General features: G+C 42.1%; 1 protein-coding gene across 12 annotated transcripts in view; it reads left to right on the top strand.

Moving 5' to 3' along the window:
- Nucleotides 1-20,151, top strand: part of SYBU (syntabulin) — a 131,648-nt gene that overhangs the window by 37,545 nt on the left and 73,952 nt on the right. For 3 of the 12 annotated variants that reach the window (XM_051843979.2, XM_051843980.2, XM_051843982.2), the window contains exon 2: nucleotides 19,198-19,278. In XM_051843979.2, the coding sequence (XP_051699939.1) occupies nucleotides 19,255-19,278 (24 nt within the window). In that variant the 5' untranslated portion in view covers nucleotides 19,198-19,254. Of the gene's footprint in view, nucleotides 1-14,875; nucleotides 15,014-18,540; nucleotides 18,690-18,715; nucleotides 18,985-19,108; nucleotides 19,279-19,732; nucleotides 19,854-20,151 lie in introns of those variants that run through there. The other 9 variants (XM_051843978.2, XM_051843977.2, XM_008255838.4 and 6 more) reach the window with 8 other exon arrangements.

The following is a 20,151-nucleotide window of genomic DNA, read 5'->3' as shown; positions in this document are numbered from 1 at the left end:
ACTTACTCCTCATGTAGGATCTCTATCCTTAATGTGCTGTACATTGTGATTTAATGCTATAACTAGTACTCAAACAGTATTTTTCACTTTGTGTTTCTATATGGGTGCAAACTGTTGAAATCTTTACTTAATATATGCTAAACTGATCTTCTATATATAAAGAGAATTGAAAATGAATCTTGATGTGAATGGAAGGGAAGAAGGAGCAGAAAAGGGGAGGGTTGTGGGTGGGAGGGAAGTTATGGGGGGGAAGCCATTGTAATCCATAAGCTGTACTTTGGAAATTTAGATTCATTAAATAAAAGCTAAAAAAAAGTAAGAATTAATATTCAATAAACATTGGCTTAGTGAGGAATAATGCGCATATTAAATCAATGATATTGTCGAAAATGTTTAATCCTTAACAAGTGAGTAGAAAACATTATTCATAAATGTCTCAGCTTTTATTAAGGTTATTGCTTTTTCACTCATTTTTCTTCTTGAATTTTTTTGTGAATCATTTTATTGCTTTCTTAAGCCTTGTATTAAATGTTTTTCTATGCTGGGCAGACAATAATCTTATAACAGACAGGCTAGCCACACCTCACTTGGAAATATATACTCATTTGAACTACAGAAAATAAACCTTAGCTTTGAAAAATGGCCAGAGTGAATGTTAAGATATCAGAGAACAGTCATGAATCCCAATTAGATTAAGATAAAACACAATAACATTTCAGAGTTTGTGATATACTCATCTCTCCAATATATGCAAATAATGAAGTAGATTTTAAAATAATGTATGACTTCTCTATATAGTGCTAATGCCAATCATTTATTAGAATTTAAAATGTAAAAAATTCAAAGAACTTAAAAAATAACTGTGGACTAGATTCCATTTTAGGCTAACAAGAAAGAGGACTTTTATTTTTTGATTTTCCAGGGGGAAAAATGTGGTTCTTGTTTCATTCAAGTTTGAAATAAAAGAAAAAATGTGTTTTGATAAATTTCTTAATATTTATAAATCATGCCAAATGAATATTTCCAGAAGTTGGCCTAGAAATAGGTATATTTTAGTATCATTTCAGCAGAGCAATTTGGTTAACTGACTACTTAAACATAACGTTAAAAGTAATATAAAATAAAATGTGGCCGGCACCGTGGCTCACTAGGCTAATTCTCCGCCTTGCCGCGCTGGCACACCAGGTTCTAGTCCCGGTCGGGGCGCGGGATTCTGTCCCGGTTGCCCCTCTTCCAGGCCAGCTTTCTGCTGTGGCCAGGGAGTGCCGTGGAGGATGGCCCAAGTGCTTGGGCCCTGCACCTGCATGGGAGACCAGGATAAGTACCTGGCTCCTGCCATCGGATCAGCACGGTGCGCCGGCCGCGGTGGCCATTGGAGGGTGAACCAACGGCAAAAGGAAGACCTTTCTCTCTGTCTCTCTCTCTCTCACTGTCCACTCTGCCTGTCAAAAAATAAAAAATAAAATAAAATGTTTGTCTTTTTCCAGGCAACATTTGCATTTTCACATCTAAAATATATTCATAATCTTATATAGATTAAAGATCTATTTCTTGAGAAACAATTTTACAAAATTCCAACTTATATCTCTAAAAATAATAGTAAAATCTATATTTGCTCTTTTTATACTGATAGTTCACTAGATTGTCCTTATTTACCAAGAACTGCAAAAAGCTAAAACTTTAGAAGGAAAATAGGTGAGCAACTGAATAGCTCTTGATGTGGAGAGAGTTTTAAAAAATGGTAAGCAGAATTGAACAGCTCCTATGAATCTAGTGACTGGGTTATGATGGGCAAAATTTTTTATTCTTTATGTACAAAACTAAAGATTCAGACTGGGCCACTGTGAGATATAGTGCTGTTTTTGTCAATAGAATTCTGAACTACTCATTGAAAATGTACAATGTAAATTAATACTGGGCGGGGAAATGCAACAAAGAGCTATAAGATTTAAAAAATATATCTGCTACATTAAAGAATTTCTACTTGATAATTATTAATACAAGGTTTGTAGGTGCTGAAGCAAGTAAGAGGCAGCAAATTATCGAATTATGTGTACCTACACAAGGCTAAACTGAAATTCCCTTGACTAATTTCCTCACATTGTTGAACTGGAAATCCATAGTGGAGAACACGTACAGCTAGAAAACCTTTCTGAAGGTACATGTAAGCATACCTATTTAATCAGGGGTCATCAAATGTGACTACTTAGCAAATTTTGTATTTTTCCATCCTTACTATGACACACAAGGGTCTAACACATGAAAAAATTCTCAGTATCACTAGCCATCAGGGAAATGTAAATCAAAACTACAATGAGATTTCACCTCACTCCATTTAGAATGGCTATGATCCAAAAGTCAAAAAACAACAAATGCTGTTGAGGTTTGGAGAAAAATACACCCTAATACACTCTGTGAGAATGTGAACTAGTATAAACATTATGGAAGACAGTAGGGAGATTCCTCTAAAATCTGAAAATTGACCTACCATATGACCCAGCTTTCCCACTCCTTAGAATTTACCCAGTGGAAATGAAGTCAGCATATGAATTAGTTATTTGTACCCCCCTTGTTTATAGAAGCTCAATTAACAATAGGTATGGTATGGAATCAACACAGATGTCCCTCAGTGGACGGCTGGATAAAGAAAATGTGGGATGGAATACTACTCAGCCATTAAAAAAAATGAAATCCTGTCTTTCACAACAAAAGGGATGCAACTGGAGATCTTTATGCTTACCAAAATAAGCTAGACCTCAGAAGACAAAACTCATATCTTTTATCTGATTTGCAGTAGCTAAAATATAGAGCACACACCCCCACATACACACAACTGAATGTATAAGAGTGAAATTGACATCTTATGATCTGATTATTGTTTTTTGCCCTTAGCTATATTGCTGTGAAAGAGTGGTGTTTCTGCTTGTTAAATTCTTTGTTAGTGGAGAATTAAACCTGTAATTATTAAGTAAATTAGAAGTATGCAATTGCAAAAATTAAGAGTAACAAACAGAAAGGAAGGAAGAGGGAAGGAGGGAGAGAGCGAAGGAAGGAGCAAGAGAAGTATCATTACATGCTTAAAATCATATGCATGAAATACATGAAATCTATTTTCTTTATGTAACTTAATTTTAAAATGAAAACAAAAAAGACACGGATCTGAAAACGCATGTGCTAATGACCTTGAAATGATGCACATGTGCTATGTGAGTGAATTCATTTTGCCAAACATTAAATCATTGGGTTTAAAAGAAGCAGAGCAGGTGCATGCAGAAGGGCTGTAGAATATAATTCTTAGTACAGGCTCAGAATTTGAAGTAGATATAAATAGCAAGTATATTGATTTAATTGATGACTGCACTGAATCTAATCTTCAAATAAAAAGAGGAGTTCTCTGACCCATTCTAGCAGGAAATATCTTCCCTAATGTCAACACTTTGAGTTAGTCATCATTTTTAGCACCAGCTACTATAAACAAATTAAAAATGCTGTCTTTGTTATCATTTTTACACACATAAAGTTATTCTCTTTATAACTTGTATTAAACTACATTGGTTTGCCTTGCTGAATTGAAAACCATAATGAAGTTTGTGGAAGACAGAATGCCACCAAAGCAAGCAGATGGAATTCATTTATTATAGCATAAAAGGAGGACAGGCAAACCCCTCCTTCACGTGGTATGCCCTGTGTTAGTGCTTCAGCTTATAAACATGGTCAATGAATAAATAACAAGTCCAGGAGAATCCAGAACCTCCTGAATATGCTAACTAGCCTAAGCTGTGCATTCTGCTCATTAAGGTATCAGATCTACTCTGCAGGTGCCATTGACTTCTAGAACAGTGAGTGATTCTCTGCCACATCATTTCTTGGGAAGTGCTGCAGTACCCTCAAGAACATCGAAAAACAGACTTGCTATGGTAAACTCAAGGGTCTACTGATGAATGAAGAAATAAAGTCAAAGGTAGCCCCTTGGTGTTGGATCAGACTAAACAGAGCATAGCATTGCAATTCTTTTAAAATGTCATTGTATGTAGTGATGCTGTTCAAAATCCGGTGCCTCGTGTTTGAGGGCTCCATCACGAAGATGTACCCCAGTGTTTAAAAGGATAAGGGCATATGGCTTCTGTCTGGCCGAGCCCCGGGCCACTGTGGCCATTTGGAGAATGAATCAGCAGATGGATGTTTCTCTCTTTCTCTCTCCCTCCCTCCCTCCCTCCCCCCTGTCTCTCCCCCACCCCTTTAACTCTGCCTTTCAAATAAATAAAATAAATCTTTTAAAAACTAAAAGGATAGGATATAAATATGTAGTCAATAAGTTAGCAAGCCTTAGAAAATTATGGAATCAAAGAACTCGAAATGTTTGGTCTCTTAGAAGGCCTGCTACAATTAGATCATGTGGATGCTTCCCAGTTGGCTGGAGAATGCGATTGCTCAAAGGTTTCAGGTTGAAAAGCCTCACTGCAGCTCTCCAGGCAAAAAATTTGGCAGTGACACTGAAAAGCTACAAAGACAAATTCCCACATATTTATCCTGTGATTTGTATTCTGCAGTTATTTGCAATTCCAGCGACAAGAGGGGAAAGCAAAAGATGAAAAGGTACAGGAATAGAATGCTTGATAAAGGACATGAATAACTAATGCACATCTCTGTGGAAGGTCCAATGCTAGGAGGATGGAAGAGAATGTCAAAAATTTGTGAAAAATGGAATTAAAACATATGTTTATTTTGGTGCAAAAAACAACTCAAAATCCATGCATCGTCTTCATAATATGTTTTTTCTGTGAACTTTTTCAAGATTCTTCATGTAATGAGAAACACTTGCTGTCAACCTTTTCTTATTAAAGCTCACTGCAGAGGCCGGCTTGTGGCACTATCAGTTAAGCAACGCCGGCCTCACATATAAGTGCTGTTTCCCATGTAAGTGGGAGTTCCAGCCACTCCACTCCCAATCCAGTTCCCTGCTAATGCACCTGGGAAAGCAGCAGAGGATAGCCCAAGTACTGGCTTTGTCTTGGCTCAGTTCCAGGTGTTTGTGGATATTTGGGGAGTGATTTCAGCAGGTGGAAGATTCTCTCTTTCTCTCTTTTTCTTTCTTTCTGTAACTGCCCTTCAAGTAAAAAAAAAAAAAAAAAAAAAAAAGCTCACTAGAACAAATTACCTTTGGGCAAAAGACCACCAGAAAACCTTGATTTTCTAAAGAGAATTATATCGCTCTTGATTAAAAAAGAAAAAAATAGAATTTTCTACTCAAAACCCACTCTAAATTATCTCTTCCTATGTGTTTGAAGAATGGAAACATGACTGTTGTGTGACAAAGAGTAATAATAGAGCAACCATGACAAAATAAAGAAATGAATACATTTCCTACTGTTAAATGAGTACTGCTTGTCTACTCTGTTTTTAATGTTTATAACAACAGCCATACTCTGTGGGAAAGACATTTAGCCATGGGAGAAGAAAGAGATGCTTAATTTTCACTTCACTACATTTCTGAATCACAAAGAAAAGATATATTTATTCTGAACTAACAAACAGGATTCTTTTGTCAATTTAATGCATTTTTATTCACTTATCTTCAAATATAGTTTAGAGCTTAAATAGAAGTAGATCTATTTTAATATTAAATGAGTCATGTTTATCTTATAAAAGTTACATTTTATTTTATTATTTAAAAACTGCCCAAAGGATGCAGCATGGCTGAGTATTTGGGTGAATCCATGATTCTACCTTTATTCTTGGTGGCTATGTATCAGTTCACACGCTACTCAGAGCAGTGGGTAAGGGAACAGAATGAAATAAGAAATCATATCTAGCCCTACTCCCAAAATAAACTATTTAAAATTTTTACCAGCATTTACCAGAGGCCAAGGTACACACCAAGGGCTCAATTAATATTTATTGATCATTTATTTATAAAAACTCTGGAATTTGCAGTCGGTAAAACCAAAACTTCATATGCCAATTCTTAAGTAAGTATTAGGGAAACTGCCTCATCATTGTTTGCTTCATCTCCATTGTTTTTGGTCATGAATGATTTTTTATCTTTCAAAAAATATTTTTCAGATATCCATTATTGCTTAATTAAAAGCCAAAAATAAAAAGCAGGAGATTCTTGATTCTATAATTTTCCATTCTGAACATTTCACATTTCATCACTATAGAGATATTTCTGAATTTAGAATTCTGTAGAAAAATCCGTTCACATCAGTGTAGGCAGAAAAAACAAAAATAGTAATTTGTGTATAAAATTTGCAGGTGTTTACTATGGAAAATACAAGCAAATTGGCTTCTAAAAAGTTATACCTCTGTACTTAGTATCTCAAGCATTGGTATATTGGCTGCTCTCAAACTGTATTTAAAGTGAGTTTGTAGTGTGAGGTTTTTCTAACATCCTCTCACCCAAGGATTATTTTTCCAGGTTTCAAAATAGAACCACCTACATCATATACAAATTTTGAAAATACTGCAGTATCCTGAGTTTATTACAATAATAAAAGACATAGTGATGTAACTTTAGATATTTGAGAATTTAAATGCCTGTGTCTTTTTTTAAAAATAAATCCTTATCTGGGATTCTTTTCTATTTTAACAGTAAGGGTCAAATAAGTGGCAGGAGAAAACAGGAGGAAAAACTATAACAAGGAATCATGGGAATACTTTTTCAAAGAGCATTCTTTGAATTTTCTCTCAAGAGAAATGAGTCCATTAAAATAATGAAGCTACAATTAATATTTTATAATACATAGAATGAATGTATATATTTTCTCTGGCAGAAGCTTTTCAAGTTGTATCAGTTTAGAAGTCATTATTTTACTTGGTCACTTAAAAATTCCTTTGAATCTCTTTTGACTCATGTTACAAGCCCAAAAGCAAACACAACTTCTATGTTCATCATATATTTAATATGGTTTTATCTTTCTTTCATATTATAAATATCTGTATCATTCTAGTAGAAAGCAATTTCAAAGCTAGAAATTATTCTCTCATATTTCACATTCAAGACAAGAGATAATCCCACCAGTCTGAAACAAATCAGATTATCCAATGACTGTATCTGAAGGCCAATGAGAACTAAAGGTAGAGGGAGGTGGAGGTTGGAGATGGAGAAGGGTGTTCCCAGTGCAGGTGGATGGAACATTCGTGAAGACCAAAGATAGCAGTCAAGGTGTGAGAGCTTGTCAGCCATACCTGAGTGTATGAGCTTTGTCTTGAGGGCATCGGAGAACACAGAAAGATTTGACTTTGGGCTGGGGAAGGTGGGGCGAAGATGACTGGATCTGAATCTTAAAGACATCCTTCTGGCTACTGTTTATAAATCTTTATTTTCATCTATGTGAAAGGCAGAGTGGTGGGGGTTAGGGAGTTCTTTCATCCACTGATTTACTTTCCAAATGTCCAGGAGCCTGGAACTCCTATCCGTGTATTTCATGTGGATGGCAGGGGCTCAAGCACTTGAGACATCATTGGCTACATTCCAGGCTGCTGTGTCGAAGTGAAGCAGTGAGGACTCAAACCAGCACTCTGATAGGGAATGCAGATATCCCAAAGGGTGGCTTGGCCCACTGTGCCACAGCACTTGTCCCCACCCCCGACCCACAGTTACTGTTTAAAATGGGCTAAAGGAGGGGAATCTGTAGGCCAGGTTAGGAATTCAGGTGGAAGACATGGGAGAGAAAGGAACACATTTTAAAGAAAATTAGGAGAAAAAAAAGAGAGAGAGAGAATAGAGTTAATCTTCTGTGTATAAAGTTAAATGAAAATATGTCTTAATGAAAAACAAGACTGGGAACAGGAGAGGAAAGAGGTAGAGGGGTAGGAGTGTGGTTGGGAGGGCAGGTACGGTGGGAAGAATTACTATGTTCCTAAAGTTGTATTTATTAAATGCATGTAAATAAATAAAATAAATAAATAAGATAATTAGGAGATAGAACAGAGAGCCCTCAGGTGCTAACTACTCCTAGAAGTGAGGGAAAGAGAGAGTTAAGAATGTCACTAAGGTCCCAGGGTCTGCAGGATGATACCATTTATTAACTTAGGGAATACAGAAATAAGATCAGCTTTTAGAGGATATAGGATGAATTCAACTTGTAAAATGTGGAGTTTGTAGGACATAAAAATTAAGATATCCAGATGGATTATGGAATAATCATAGAATAGAGAAGTGGATTCATAGAAATTATGGAAGATCTGCTTGTAAATAATCATTGCAGCACAGAAAGAAAGTTATTATCCAGGAGGGAAGGTTGGGTACAATATAAAAGGGTGAGGGCTGGAAACTTGTGGGGAGCAACTCGGACTAGACTAAGTTACTGGAATTAAGACTTATTCTATGCATCTGCTCTCCCACAATATGGCGCTGGGAGAGGAGGAAACAGCTTCTACACAGCTGCCTCCAGTTCAATCAATAAACAGCAGGAGCTGCTCCTGATTGCAGGAGAGCAGCGTACTCGGCGTGTGGGTAGCAGAGTTGGGATTGGCGGAAGAGGACTATAAAGGAGGAGAGAGACAACATGCACCAGGAACATCTATCTGAAGGAACACCTGTGCAGCCCCCGAGAGAGCCGGCCGGCAGTATGCCGCTCCCCTGCGGAAGTGGGGAAAGTGGCAGGGGGAACCGCCCTTCCACGGAGGTGGAAGGGACGGTAGCCAACCCAGGAAGAGCCAGCAGCAAACCCGGGGAGGGCCGAGCAGACAAAAGAACAGCGCAGGGTCCTGTGTCGTTCCTCCACGAAGAGGGGGAGCGACATAATGGTGCCGTGACTCGGATGTGAAGCCTAGGCAGGGTTTAGTGTCGTTCCTCCATGAAGAGGGGGAGCGACATAATGGGGCCGTGACTCGGATAGGAAACCTAGGCAGGGTTTAGTGTCGTTCCTCCACGAAGAGGGGGAGCAACAAAACTGAGCCATATCAACTCATAAGAAATGAGCTGAATGGAAACTGAGATGTAGGAAGAAACCAGGAGAGTGGTATTATAGGGGGGAAAAGTGATTTATAAAAATGTGAGAGTTATCGTGCCACGGGGTGATAAGAAGTCAAGATTAAGAAGAAAAACAAGCTAGCATCGCATGAGGTAATCTGTGACTTAGGAAAAAACTGGTAAAATGGTGAGTCCATGAGTAAAGTGGATTGGGTTAGGGAGCAGGGATGGTGTGAGACATATGATATAAACAAGTAACTATTTTAGAACTATGGCCATGAACAGAGACAAGCAGTTATGTAGTAAAAGAAGGATACAAAAGTCAGAGTTGTTTATTTTGTCAGGAGAAAGAGTTCAGCACACTTATGTGCTGATGTGAAATGTCCAGTAGAAAAAGTAGATTAGGGTTATTTTTAGCAGAATAATTGCCAATAATAACAGCTAGCATACATTGGTGCTTAGTGTGTACTAGGCATTCTTCTTAGTCGTTTACGTGTGTCAACTCCATCGATGCTCTTAATAACCCTAGACACTATGGTCAGTACTTTGATTATTTTATTTCATAGATGAGAAAATGAAAACTTGGGGAGTTAGAAGGACTGATAGGACAACTTCCTTTAAGAGTTGGAAAAGGATGGAATTCAAAGCTTAGGTAAAGAAATTACTATTGCTTAGGAAGAAGGATAGTTTCTATCCTTAAAGGACCAGAAATGGGACGGATGGAGTGCAGACAGGTTAACTGCTAGGTTTACAGGCAGGAGATTGAGGGAGTTCTCTTAATACTTTCTACTGTGTCTGTCAATTAGCAGAAATGTGCATGTGCACAGCATGAAAGGAGAGCAGGTAGGTCAGTAGGTTTGAAATGTGGAGAGAGTGTAAATAGACCCTGTGGAGAATAACAGAAAACACTGACAAGAGAGCATCAGATGATTGCCAGGCAGCACTGAGACCCCACTGTTGCTGGAGACCAAGAATAAACAGTATCATTCATCTGGAATTTGTGGGTTTCCCCTCTAAGCTAAGCTTCAGTTCAGAACGGAAGTAGCACCAGTAAGTTCTTCTGCAAAAGTTCTAGGATTCTTGGTGCTATACCTACCACAAAAGCCCATGGAGGCAATCCAAACACGTAAAAGGTCTGGGGAAAGGTAGGAGAAGACAATATGTGTGGATTTATTTAATGGGCACATGTCTGCCCCTCTGCAAGAGTAAATAAAATTACACCTAATTAATAAGTAATTACGGAATATATTGCATCCAAATGTTAAAGAGAAAGAGCTTGGTGAGGGGGTATATGGGAACCATCTGTACTTTCTGGCTAACTTTTCTATTAGCATAAAACTGTTCAGAAAATATAGTCTATTAATTTTATTTTTAAAAGATCTAGGAATAGGTAACATGGGGACCATCTGAATATTGCATCCTTTACCATTCTTATTCAAAGGGTTTATATGATTGTTGGGCTAAAATTGAATCATAGTTTATCCTCCCCAGATCACTGTTAATCATGAAGTGGAGAAGAAAAGAGAAGGGGAGGAACAGAAACCAGTTGTTGAATCGCTAGTTGGTACAGGCAACTATGCTGGACTTATTATAACTGTTATAAATTTTTCCTTGAAATAGACCTAATAGAGCCATATATAATATTACAAATAAGAATGCAAAGATACAGAGATGATGCTAACTTGTCTAAAGTGGCTCAGCATGTAAGCATAAGAGATTATCAAAGAACCTGCTCTTTATGTCACATCTCCTATATAGTTATTCTGCTCACTGACCACCAGTTACGTGTGTCCTAATGTTTTGAAACTTTCTGAAACATTGCTGAAAATTTGAATAAAGGTACTATAAAGCATTGTGAAGTCTTTGTTGTCAACTTCCCGTCAAAAGTTCAATATCAAACCAATAGGTGGCAGTATAACATGGTGTTCTTGACATTTTAAATAACAATAAATATTGATTGAGGCACCAGATATTGTACTGGTGCCATGATAGATGATCAAGGTTCTGAGATAAATCCCTTTCTTCCAGAAAGCTACAACTAGAGTCAGTATGCAAGGGGAAATCGGAAGTTGATTCTGCCTCAATCCATCAAGGCATAAGAGGCAACAGAAGGAAGGGAGGAAAGGCAGAAGGGAGAAAAGGAGGGAAGGAGAAGAATAAAGAGGAGGAGGAGAGATGAAGAGAAAGGAACTATCAAAAGCCAAAAGTGTGCCAGGACCTAGTCACTCTTCACAAATCGTCTCAAAACACCCCGGGAAGCCTCGGGCCCCAGTATAATGCAGGTGTTAACAAGCCCTCTCTCTGTCATGGGCTAAATGCTGAACAGTGTTCAAACAGCTGATGGCCATGCCAACATCTCTATTAAACAATGGGACACCTGAAAACAGGAAACCCTATTCATCTTCGAATACTTTGGAACTATTGCCTAGCTTAGAATAGAAACAAAATAAACACTGATGAATGAATGAAATTAATGAATAAGAGGCATCTGGCCATTTATGATGCACTCTCTTTTTGACCTACCTTTAGAAAGGAAATTCCAGTTATCATCTTTTTTTTTTTTTTTTTGGACAGGTAGAGTTATAGACTGTGAGAGAGAGAGAGAGAGAGAGAGAGAGAGAGAGAGAGAGAAAGGTCTTCCTTCCATTGGTTCACTCCTCAAATGGCCACTACGGCCGGTGCTGTGCCGATCCGAAGCCAGGAGCCAGGTGCTTCCTCCTGGTCTTCCATGTGGGTACAGGGACCCAAGTACTCAGGCCATCCTCCACTGCCCTCCTGGGCCACAGCAGAGAGCTGGACTGGAAGAGGAGCAACCGGGACTAGAACCTAGCGCCCATATGGGATGCCGGCGCCACAGGCAGAGGATTAACCAAGTGAGCCATGGCACTGGCCCCAGTTCACATCTTTTCTAATGAGTAGTTCAGTTTCCTTTATAAGTCATAAGTCACATAATAAAAATTAAAATTAAAACCAGTAAGGGGGCCAATGTTATGGTTAAGCAAGGTTAAAGCCCTGGCTTGCAGTGCTGGCAGCCCATGTGGGCACCAGTTCGAGTCCCAGCTTGCTCCACTCCTGATTCAGGTCTCTGTTATGGCCTGGGAAAGCAGTAGAAGATGGCCCAAATCCTTGAACCCCTGCACCCACATGGGAGACCCAGAGGAAGCTCCTGGCTTCTGGCTTCGGATTGGTGCAGCTCTGGCCATTGCAGCCAATTGGAGAGTGAGCCAGCGGATGGAGGACCTCTCTCTCTCTCTCTCTCTACTCCTCTCTCTCTCTCAAATAAAATAAAATATTTAAAAAAAAAAACAGTAAGATGAGGAGAGTGTGAAACAAGAAAGCAGTAACAACAGTGTGGAGACAGGATATAAAGATCTAACCATGTGCACAACATAAATGCTAGATTGCTGATCCTTATAACAACATTATGAGCTAATGACTAGTAAGTCCATTTTACAGGTATGAAAATGAGACTCAGAGAAGTTAATTTGCCAAGACATTAATTGGTACAACAAGAACTTCCTTCCTTTTTTTAATTAACATGAACTTACCACATACTGAGGCCCAGAGGAATAAAACAATTTGCCTAAGGTGGCATTGTCAGAAAGAGACACAAAATAAACTCAGATTCAGGCCTACAGAGCTACTTGTCCTGTATTAAACTGCGTTTTCTCATCTCATCTTTGCATACTTTGGAAACCCATGTCACTTTCCTTCTTTCCCCTGAATTAGCATCACATGAAGGGAAGTTTATTAGAACTAGCATCACATGAAGGGCTTCTTATTAGAATGGGACACTGGTGTTTTTCTAACAGCCTCTGAGTTGAGGTCATTTCTGCAGCCTCTTTGCTAATCCCCCATGAGCAGCTCTTCCTGAAACATCAGGCTGGTTGAATCGCCGTCAGGTTTAAGGACCCAGAAAGTCTCTCTGGACTTTCCAAAATCCCAGGGCAGCCCCAATTGTTTGTCAAGAGTTTTAAAGAGTCTTGGAGACCTGTATCTCACAATGGTGCCCAATCATAGGACAGACAGAAGTGAGTGAGTCCATGGGAAAACAACAGACATTTGAGGCCAACCATAGTCATTCTGAAACAGCAGATGTGATGCCAACAAGAGGTCCCAAATGCAATGTCATTTAGAATTGTATTCTCATTTTAGCAGTGTATTTTTTTATCAGAGTAGATAAACATGAAAGCAAATACACAAATATGCTAACAAAAGAAAAATTGATCACTGGTGATACCACAATGCGATAACAATTTTTTTCTTTGATTTTCCAAAATTTTGATGCTGTGTATTTAGTACCTTTAAAAATAATGTATTAAAGTTATCTTCTGTAACAAGCAAATTTTTTGTGTTAAACAACTGTCCAGACATAGCTAAAGAGACCACATGGACAGATGAGACAACGCAGACCCCAAATACTAGATTTATTTCTCTACCATTTTTTTGTGCAATGGAGAGGAGCTAGGAATACAGAACAATGGATCATCCTTCACTACCAGGTCACTAGAATTGAGGCATAAAAGCAATGGTTCACAAGAATGGACTCAGAGGTGGAAATAAACAGCAACTTAGAAATGTCCTCATTTCTTCAACTGCAGGGGCACAGTCCTCCACCCATAGGATAGCTCTGCAGATTCTCTGATCTCTTTTTGCTGTAATCATAACAGTTGGCCTCTAGGGGCGCTCTGCTCCCTTTTGTAATAACGCCCTTGTCTCAGTAGACAGTCTCAAAATCCTCCTCTTCCCTCGCTTCCATTTTTTTAAGAGGAAAAAGGAAGAATTATTTTTTAAAATATATTTACTAGAATGTTAAAAGGGGAAAATCCAAATCATTTAAATAAATGACATTATGGAGAACAGATTCCTCTTAATTCAACTCAAATCTGACCTATCTGCTTTCTGGGAACCCAGAATATAAATTCATTTCCTAAGCCCAGACCATTGTGGATGCTGAAGGGACCCCTCACTCAGAGACTCCAACCTAAGGACCTGCTCTGCTCCTGCCACATCTAAGCCTTCTCAGCCTCCACTCCTGTCTACTCTGTAGGTGGCCACGCTGCTATATTCAAACAACTTCTAAATGCCCTCCCACACCTTATGATCTCTTGGGGAAGGAAAACATTTCTCTACCAGGCCCAGAACTCAACTTGTGGATTCAGGCCTTCTTGTGTCTACCTTCTGTCAATCTGTGGGAACAGCAGATTCTTCAGTCATAAGAAGCAGTGCATTAAGCATAGGTGATTGGTCTTTCCCACCTGGAGAGCAAGCTTTTCACTCAGACTTTCCAGAGCATCTATCCCAGTCATTCTAATCTATCCTCTCAATGAGTGTGCACCTACTTTTCCAACCATGCATCCCCATTTTGTTTAATACATCCACTCTGCCTATGCTTTTGGCTGGTATCTTACTCTGTTCTCACAAATGGACAAAAGGCCACAAATAGCAGACAGCAATTTGAGGAGGGAGACTATCTCATGTCTTTTCTCCCATCAGGCAAGCAAAAGCCAATTTCCTTACAATGGTTAAAAGTCCCCCACCCCAACCCCTGCTTCTTCACCTGATTTTCCCTCAATTACTGTTCTTAACTAAAAACTCATTTGCAGAGCAGAGATAATTGGTATACACCAAACCCAATGAATGTTCAAGCCAGTCCTGCCTTTGGTCACCCACTCCCTTCTTTTCCCCAAATAGTCTTTGGGCCCCCCTTCTGGGGGAGTGATCTTGCGTAATCCTAGTCATTACAGTTTTACAACATCAAAATGCCTTAACCATATAGTAACAAGAATACATATACAATAAGCGGAGAGTTGATCACTCACACATGCTCTTACAGGAAAACAGGCAGCTCTCTCCCTGGTAAGAAAATGTGGGTCTCCACCCCACTACAAAAAAAAAAAGCCCAAGATGTCCCAGAATGCAGTCTCTTTTCTTCGTGACGTGTGGGAAAGCACGTCAGCTGCTCCTTGTTGCTGTGCAGATCACCCAGCATCGGGTCAGTGGGAGAGAAGGCAGCGCTGGCTCACACAGCTGATAGGATTAGGGGATGGTGCTTTGTCAGCCCTGACTGTGTCCGAGAAAGCCCAGCATTTGCAGGTGAGATGAGGGGAAGAGTGGATGTGGGAATGGGGATGTGGTCTGGCTGTAGGTGCCAATACATTTGTATTGTCTTTTCTGTGAAGTTTGCAGTCTGGCCAGGGTGTATGTGTGTGTGTGTATGGGGGGGGGGGTGTTTCTACCAATAAAAACCTGTCCTTTATCACTTAGCTGATTTCAGGGATTGGCCATATATAGCTCATAGGACTTTTATGAGGCTCTAATAAGATTTTTATATGTTAAAGGGCTCAGAAAATATACAAAGTTTTGTGCATATGAGAGGTATGAATCATTTAATTACAAATTTCACAGAAACAAAGAACCAAAGAACTTATCCCAAATTTCAGGCATACTTGTAAAATGATATTCCTTTCTCCCCAAAACAAAATTCCCCCATCTCCCTTGTTTCTTTCCAAGCCTGGGCAGTTATATTATTTATAATTATAATGTTTAAGTGTTGAGCCCTTCCATATCAGCTGATATTTTCTAAAAGTCAGCAGCAGATTCATTTTTAAAGGAAAAGCTACAAAATTACAAAACAAGAAAATAAGTATTTAAATAGAAAATGAAAGTGAAGCATAATAGCTTAAAGCAGATGAAAGATGAATATATCCTGCTTCATTAGATTATATCTCTTTGATGGTATAATCCAAACCCTGTGAGGCATTTCTCCTAATGACATGAGAAACACTTGAATGAAATTACAGGCAGCACAGATATTATCGTTTGTAAAACTTGCCTTTTAGAACAGCAGAAAAACAGGCTTGGGTTCCAAAAGTACAGCGCTAAGAGGCGTCTGAACACTAAATCATCAGCCTTTCCCTCGGCAAGGTTGCTATGGTGACAACAGGACTACTGCACAGCTCCTCAATGCCTGCACTTCTGCAGTAAAAGCTTTCCCTGAACACATGTTGGATTTTTTAGGCACACACCCTGTCAGCAAATACAAAGACATATTGGAGGCAGCTTTATCTGAGTCACTGCAAAACAAAACTTGTATCTGTGTTCTTTATCCTGTACTCATGGGCCCCTCATGAGGTTATAGAATTCCCTCCCTCATGCATGCATTCATTTGACAGTTATAAATTGAGTGCCTACTGGGTGACAGAAAGTGTACTAAGCACTGCCTACAGTCTCCTTGGAAGACAAACAAGGAACTTGGGGAGGGGGGTAATTTTTGATGCAAAAGTCATAACAGCTCTCCTGGAGGTAAATAGTAGAAATATCAGGGGAGGCTTTCTAGAATAAGCTGTCTAAAATGAAACTTAATGTATATTTAGTAGTTGAAGAGGATGTGTGGATTAACTGCAAGAAATGAGAGAGAGGGAGAGAGAGGGAAAGAGAGAGAGAGAGAAAGGGAGAGAGAGAGAGAGGGAGAGAGAGGGAGAGAGAGGGAGAGAGAGGGAGAGAGAGGGAGAGAGAGGGAGAGAGAGAGAGAGAGAGAGAGAGAGAGAGAAAAGCTGTGTGCAAAAGCCTAGAGGAAAAATGGAGCAGGAAATCTCCAGAGAATTTCATCTTCAAGCCATTTCCATTTGTCTGTGGAGGGAGAGTGGCAGTGGCTGAGGGGATGTGTTAGGGAGGAGAGAAAATAGATAACAGAAGAGGAAGGGTAGGGAATGAGGTCAGGAGGTAAACAAGGTGGCCAGGGTAAGAAGGGCTTTGCACCACACCCCAGAGTTTGGGCTCTACCTGGTGGACAACCAGGAAATCACTCATTAATGAGTTTTAATGCCGAAGCTTGACTTGATCTAAGCTTTTCAAGAAGGCCTTGAGGGGAAAAAAAGGGGGATGAGGTAGGAATGGAAGCAAGACCACTTGAGTTGGACCGCCATTGCAATAATCTCAGATGATTGTGCTGTAGACTCTAAGTGAAGATGTTGGAGTTAAACAGTAGACAGACATAGTCAGAGTCAAGACCTTTATTACAAGGGTACCATGGAGATGACTTGGCTGATGCTACGTGCAGGTCAGGTGGGTGAGAGGAAAAGGTCAAGAATGAGGTTCTGACTTGGACAAGGCAGTGAGGGTGTTTCTGCTATTACATCTCCATACTCAATTTTTAGTTCTCAGGAGGGAGCTCAGAGGCAAGATGTTGACCTTAATAGCTTGTTCCAACCTCAGTGTGACTCCAGGCTCATAATTTTAGAAAGAGTAGACTGGACAAATCACCTTGGATTATCATGCTCCTAAGGTCCATATTTAAGTATGCTATGAGTCTAAAAAGTTTGAGTTAATCACCTCTTCTCCCCACATAAAGAATCCTAGGGCCGGTGCCGCGGCTCACTAGGCTAATCCTCCGCCTAGCGGTGCCGGCACACCGGGTTCTAGTCCCTGTTGGGGCGCCGGATTCTGTCCCGGTTGCCCCTCTTCCAGGCCAGCTCTCTGGTGTGGCCAGGGAGTGCAGTGGAGGATGGCCCAGGTGCTTGGGCCCTGCACCCCATGGGAGACCAGGAAAAGCACCTGGCTCCTGGCTCCTGCCATCGGATCAGCGCAGTGCGCCGGCTGCAGCGCGCTGGCCGCGGTGGCCATTGGAGGGTGAACCAACGGCAAAAGGAAGACCTTTCTCTCTGTCTCTCTCTCTCTCACTGTCCACTCTGCCTGTCAAAAATAAAAATAAAAATAAATAAAAAAGAATCCTAGGATTAGCGACCTCATGCTTAGGAGAACTAAGTAGATGGATGAGACATGAAGATTCATGGAGTGAAATATCTGGAGGGTTATAGGGAGAAGGCAAGTTGATTTCACTGGTTCTCTGACTTTGGGCTCTTGCTACTCTCACAAGTTAAACAGTCCTAGGTTTGAGAGCTGAGGACTCAGAGCACCGCTGTTTGAAGCATAGGCAAGTGGGGCAGGGCAGGTGGAGGTTCAAATACAATTTTCAAGAATCACAGGAGGACATGTAGGACACTGGGCCAGGGATCAGACTGTTAATAGCCCACATGACTTCTTAGAATATCCTCCAATTCTGAATAAAGGGAACGTAAGTTATTATACACATCGAGTTCCACGCCTAGATAAGACATGAAAATGGCAAGGACAATAGATCCATGCCTGTAACCAACCCATGATACCCATCCTACGTCTCCAATTCGACATGTTTTTGAATTTTTTTTTTTAAACAAATGTGTCTGCATCACAAATGCTTTTTCTGCTTGTCATGTAAAAGGCAGCAGCAAAAATTGAAGGGACACCTGGACCTTACTTAACTGTCCTTGGAAAGTTCTGGTCAACCACCTGGGTACAACTGTTTTATTTTCCACAGCTAATCCTCACAGCTACCCTTGACGTCGGTACATTAGTATAATGCTCCAGTTTACAAAGATGCACTCCCAAGTTCAGAGGGCACGCAGGCGCTCAGCTTGAAGGGAGTGGACCGCGAACTTGAACCTGCTGTTTGAAGTCAGGCGCAGAGCTGTCTCCTTAGCGCGCCTGGGCTGGGCTGGAGCTGGGGGAAGGCGGTTCTCGCCCTAACAGCCCAGCTTGCCTGACCGAGGGAGCACGGCCCCTTCTTCCCCTGCGGCGCCGCGCAGCCAATCCAAGGCCCTTAGAATGCGCTCCCCCGGGGAGAAGCGCAGCCCCGAGATCTCGGAGCCCAGGTGCCGAGTCAGTCAGTCTTGCGGCGTGGGTTTGGCAGGGTCCGGGGAGCGGAGGTCCCGCCCTGCCACTCTCGGGCGAGGTAATGGTGCGGAGCTGTGCGTTCAAGTAAAACCGGGAGACGGGAGGGGCCGCAAGAGGAAAACTTTCCCTCTTTCTCCATTTTGGCTCCGTGCTGTCGCAGCTCCTCTCAGCCTCTCCCCGGCCCCGCAGCCCCGAGCCCAGATGTAAAAACGAAGGTGTGCGGCACCTCTGGGCTGCAGACCCCGCTAGCCTGCGCCTGTGCCCGTCGGATCCGGGTCCGCAGAGAGGGAGGGGAGCGTAGCAGCGGCGAACTCGGGCGGGCGGGGCGGAAGAGCCGCTCCGGGAGCCCGCAGGTGAGGGCAGCAGTGGGGAGGCGCCCGGGAGCGTCCACGGGCGGCTGTGGCGGCGGCCGCGCACCACGTGTCCGGCCGGGGCGGGGCGGCCGGGCGCGCCCTCGGAGCCGAGCGCGGACAGCGGCAGCGGCGGCGGCGCGTCGGCCCCGCAGCAGCCGCCGCCCGCAGTCCACGACGCCTCAGCGCAGTCTCCTCGCTCCCGTGTGCGCGCAGGTGCCTCCTCCAGGACGGCGGCAGCGGCGGCGCGAGGAGCCGGCGGGCAGCGGCGCGATGGGTCCCCTCCGGGAGATCAAGGTAAGCAGGGCAGGTCGTGGAGGTGGCCGCGGGGGACAGGGGAGGCGGGCACTGCGGGGCTGGAGGTGGGCCAGGTGAGAGCTGGAGGTGGTGGCGTCGGGGAGAGAGGGCGGCGGGGAGGGCGAGAGGAAAGCAGAGGGGTCCTGGCTTAGTGGGGTGAAATACGGCAGATGGGGAGGTGGTACCGGAGGAAGAGATTGGGGGTGGGGGTTGGTCAGAGGATTGACAAGATTGAATTTAGAGGGTTAATCCCGCCTCCTGAATTTTGGCGATGTGGGGTGTAGCATCCAGTTGACGTCCGGTGTGTGTGATGTGAATAAAAGGAATTTGATGTGCTCCTGACTGAGACGTGAGGGACTGCTCACGGTCAGCCGTGTGACAGGCGGAGTGGCTGGCGCGAGATACCTGCGGGGTGACTCCGTGCAAGGCAGATTCCGAGTTTGGGCGCGGCTTCGGCCTCTGGATGGCGCGGATGCCCAGCCACCTCAGAAGTTTCCCGCGGCTGGGGTTTCCCCTTTGCTTCCTGCGAGGTGTGGGGCACCCGGAGGTGTTTGCTTTGGCTGCGACCCTCGCCGGTAAGCCTTGGAAGTGAGCAAGAGGTCAAGTTGCGAAATGGTGCTTGTTACCCAAGCCAGAGCCCTTTTCGGATTGCAGAGGTTGGAGGGAGCAGTGGAATTTTTGCAGAAAGCTCCTCCTAGGAATCCATTTTAATAAATCAAGGTCGTGGGGACCCTGACAAGCTCTACAATTCCAGCTCGCTCTGTTTCTAGATGATGGGCAGTTTGGGCTAATGGACAGCTTGGGCCAATGGACAGTTTTGGCTAAGCATCTTTACCTTTTGGCACCTCAATTTTCTCATCTGTCAGTGGGGAC

Source organism: Oryctolagus cuniculus, chromosome 6, assembly GCF_964237555.1.
Source record: "Oryctolagus cuniculus chromosome 6, mOryCun1.1, whole genome shotgun sequence".
In the NCBI taxonomy this organism is placed as follows: domain Eukaryota; kingdom Metazoa; phylum Chordata; class Mammalia; order Lagomorpha; family Leporidae; genus Oryctolagus; species Oryctolagus cuniculus.
Note: the sequence above shows the minus strand (reverse complement) of the source record. Positions and strands in the feature narration are given on the sequence as shown.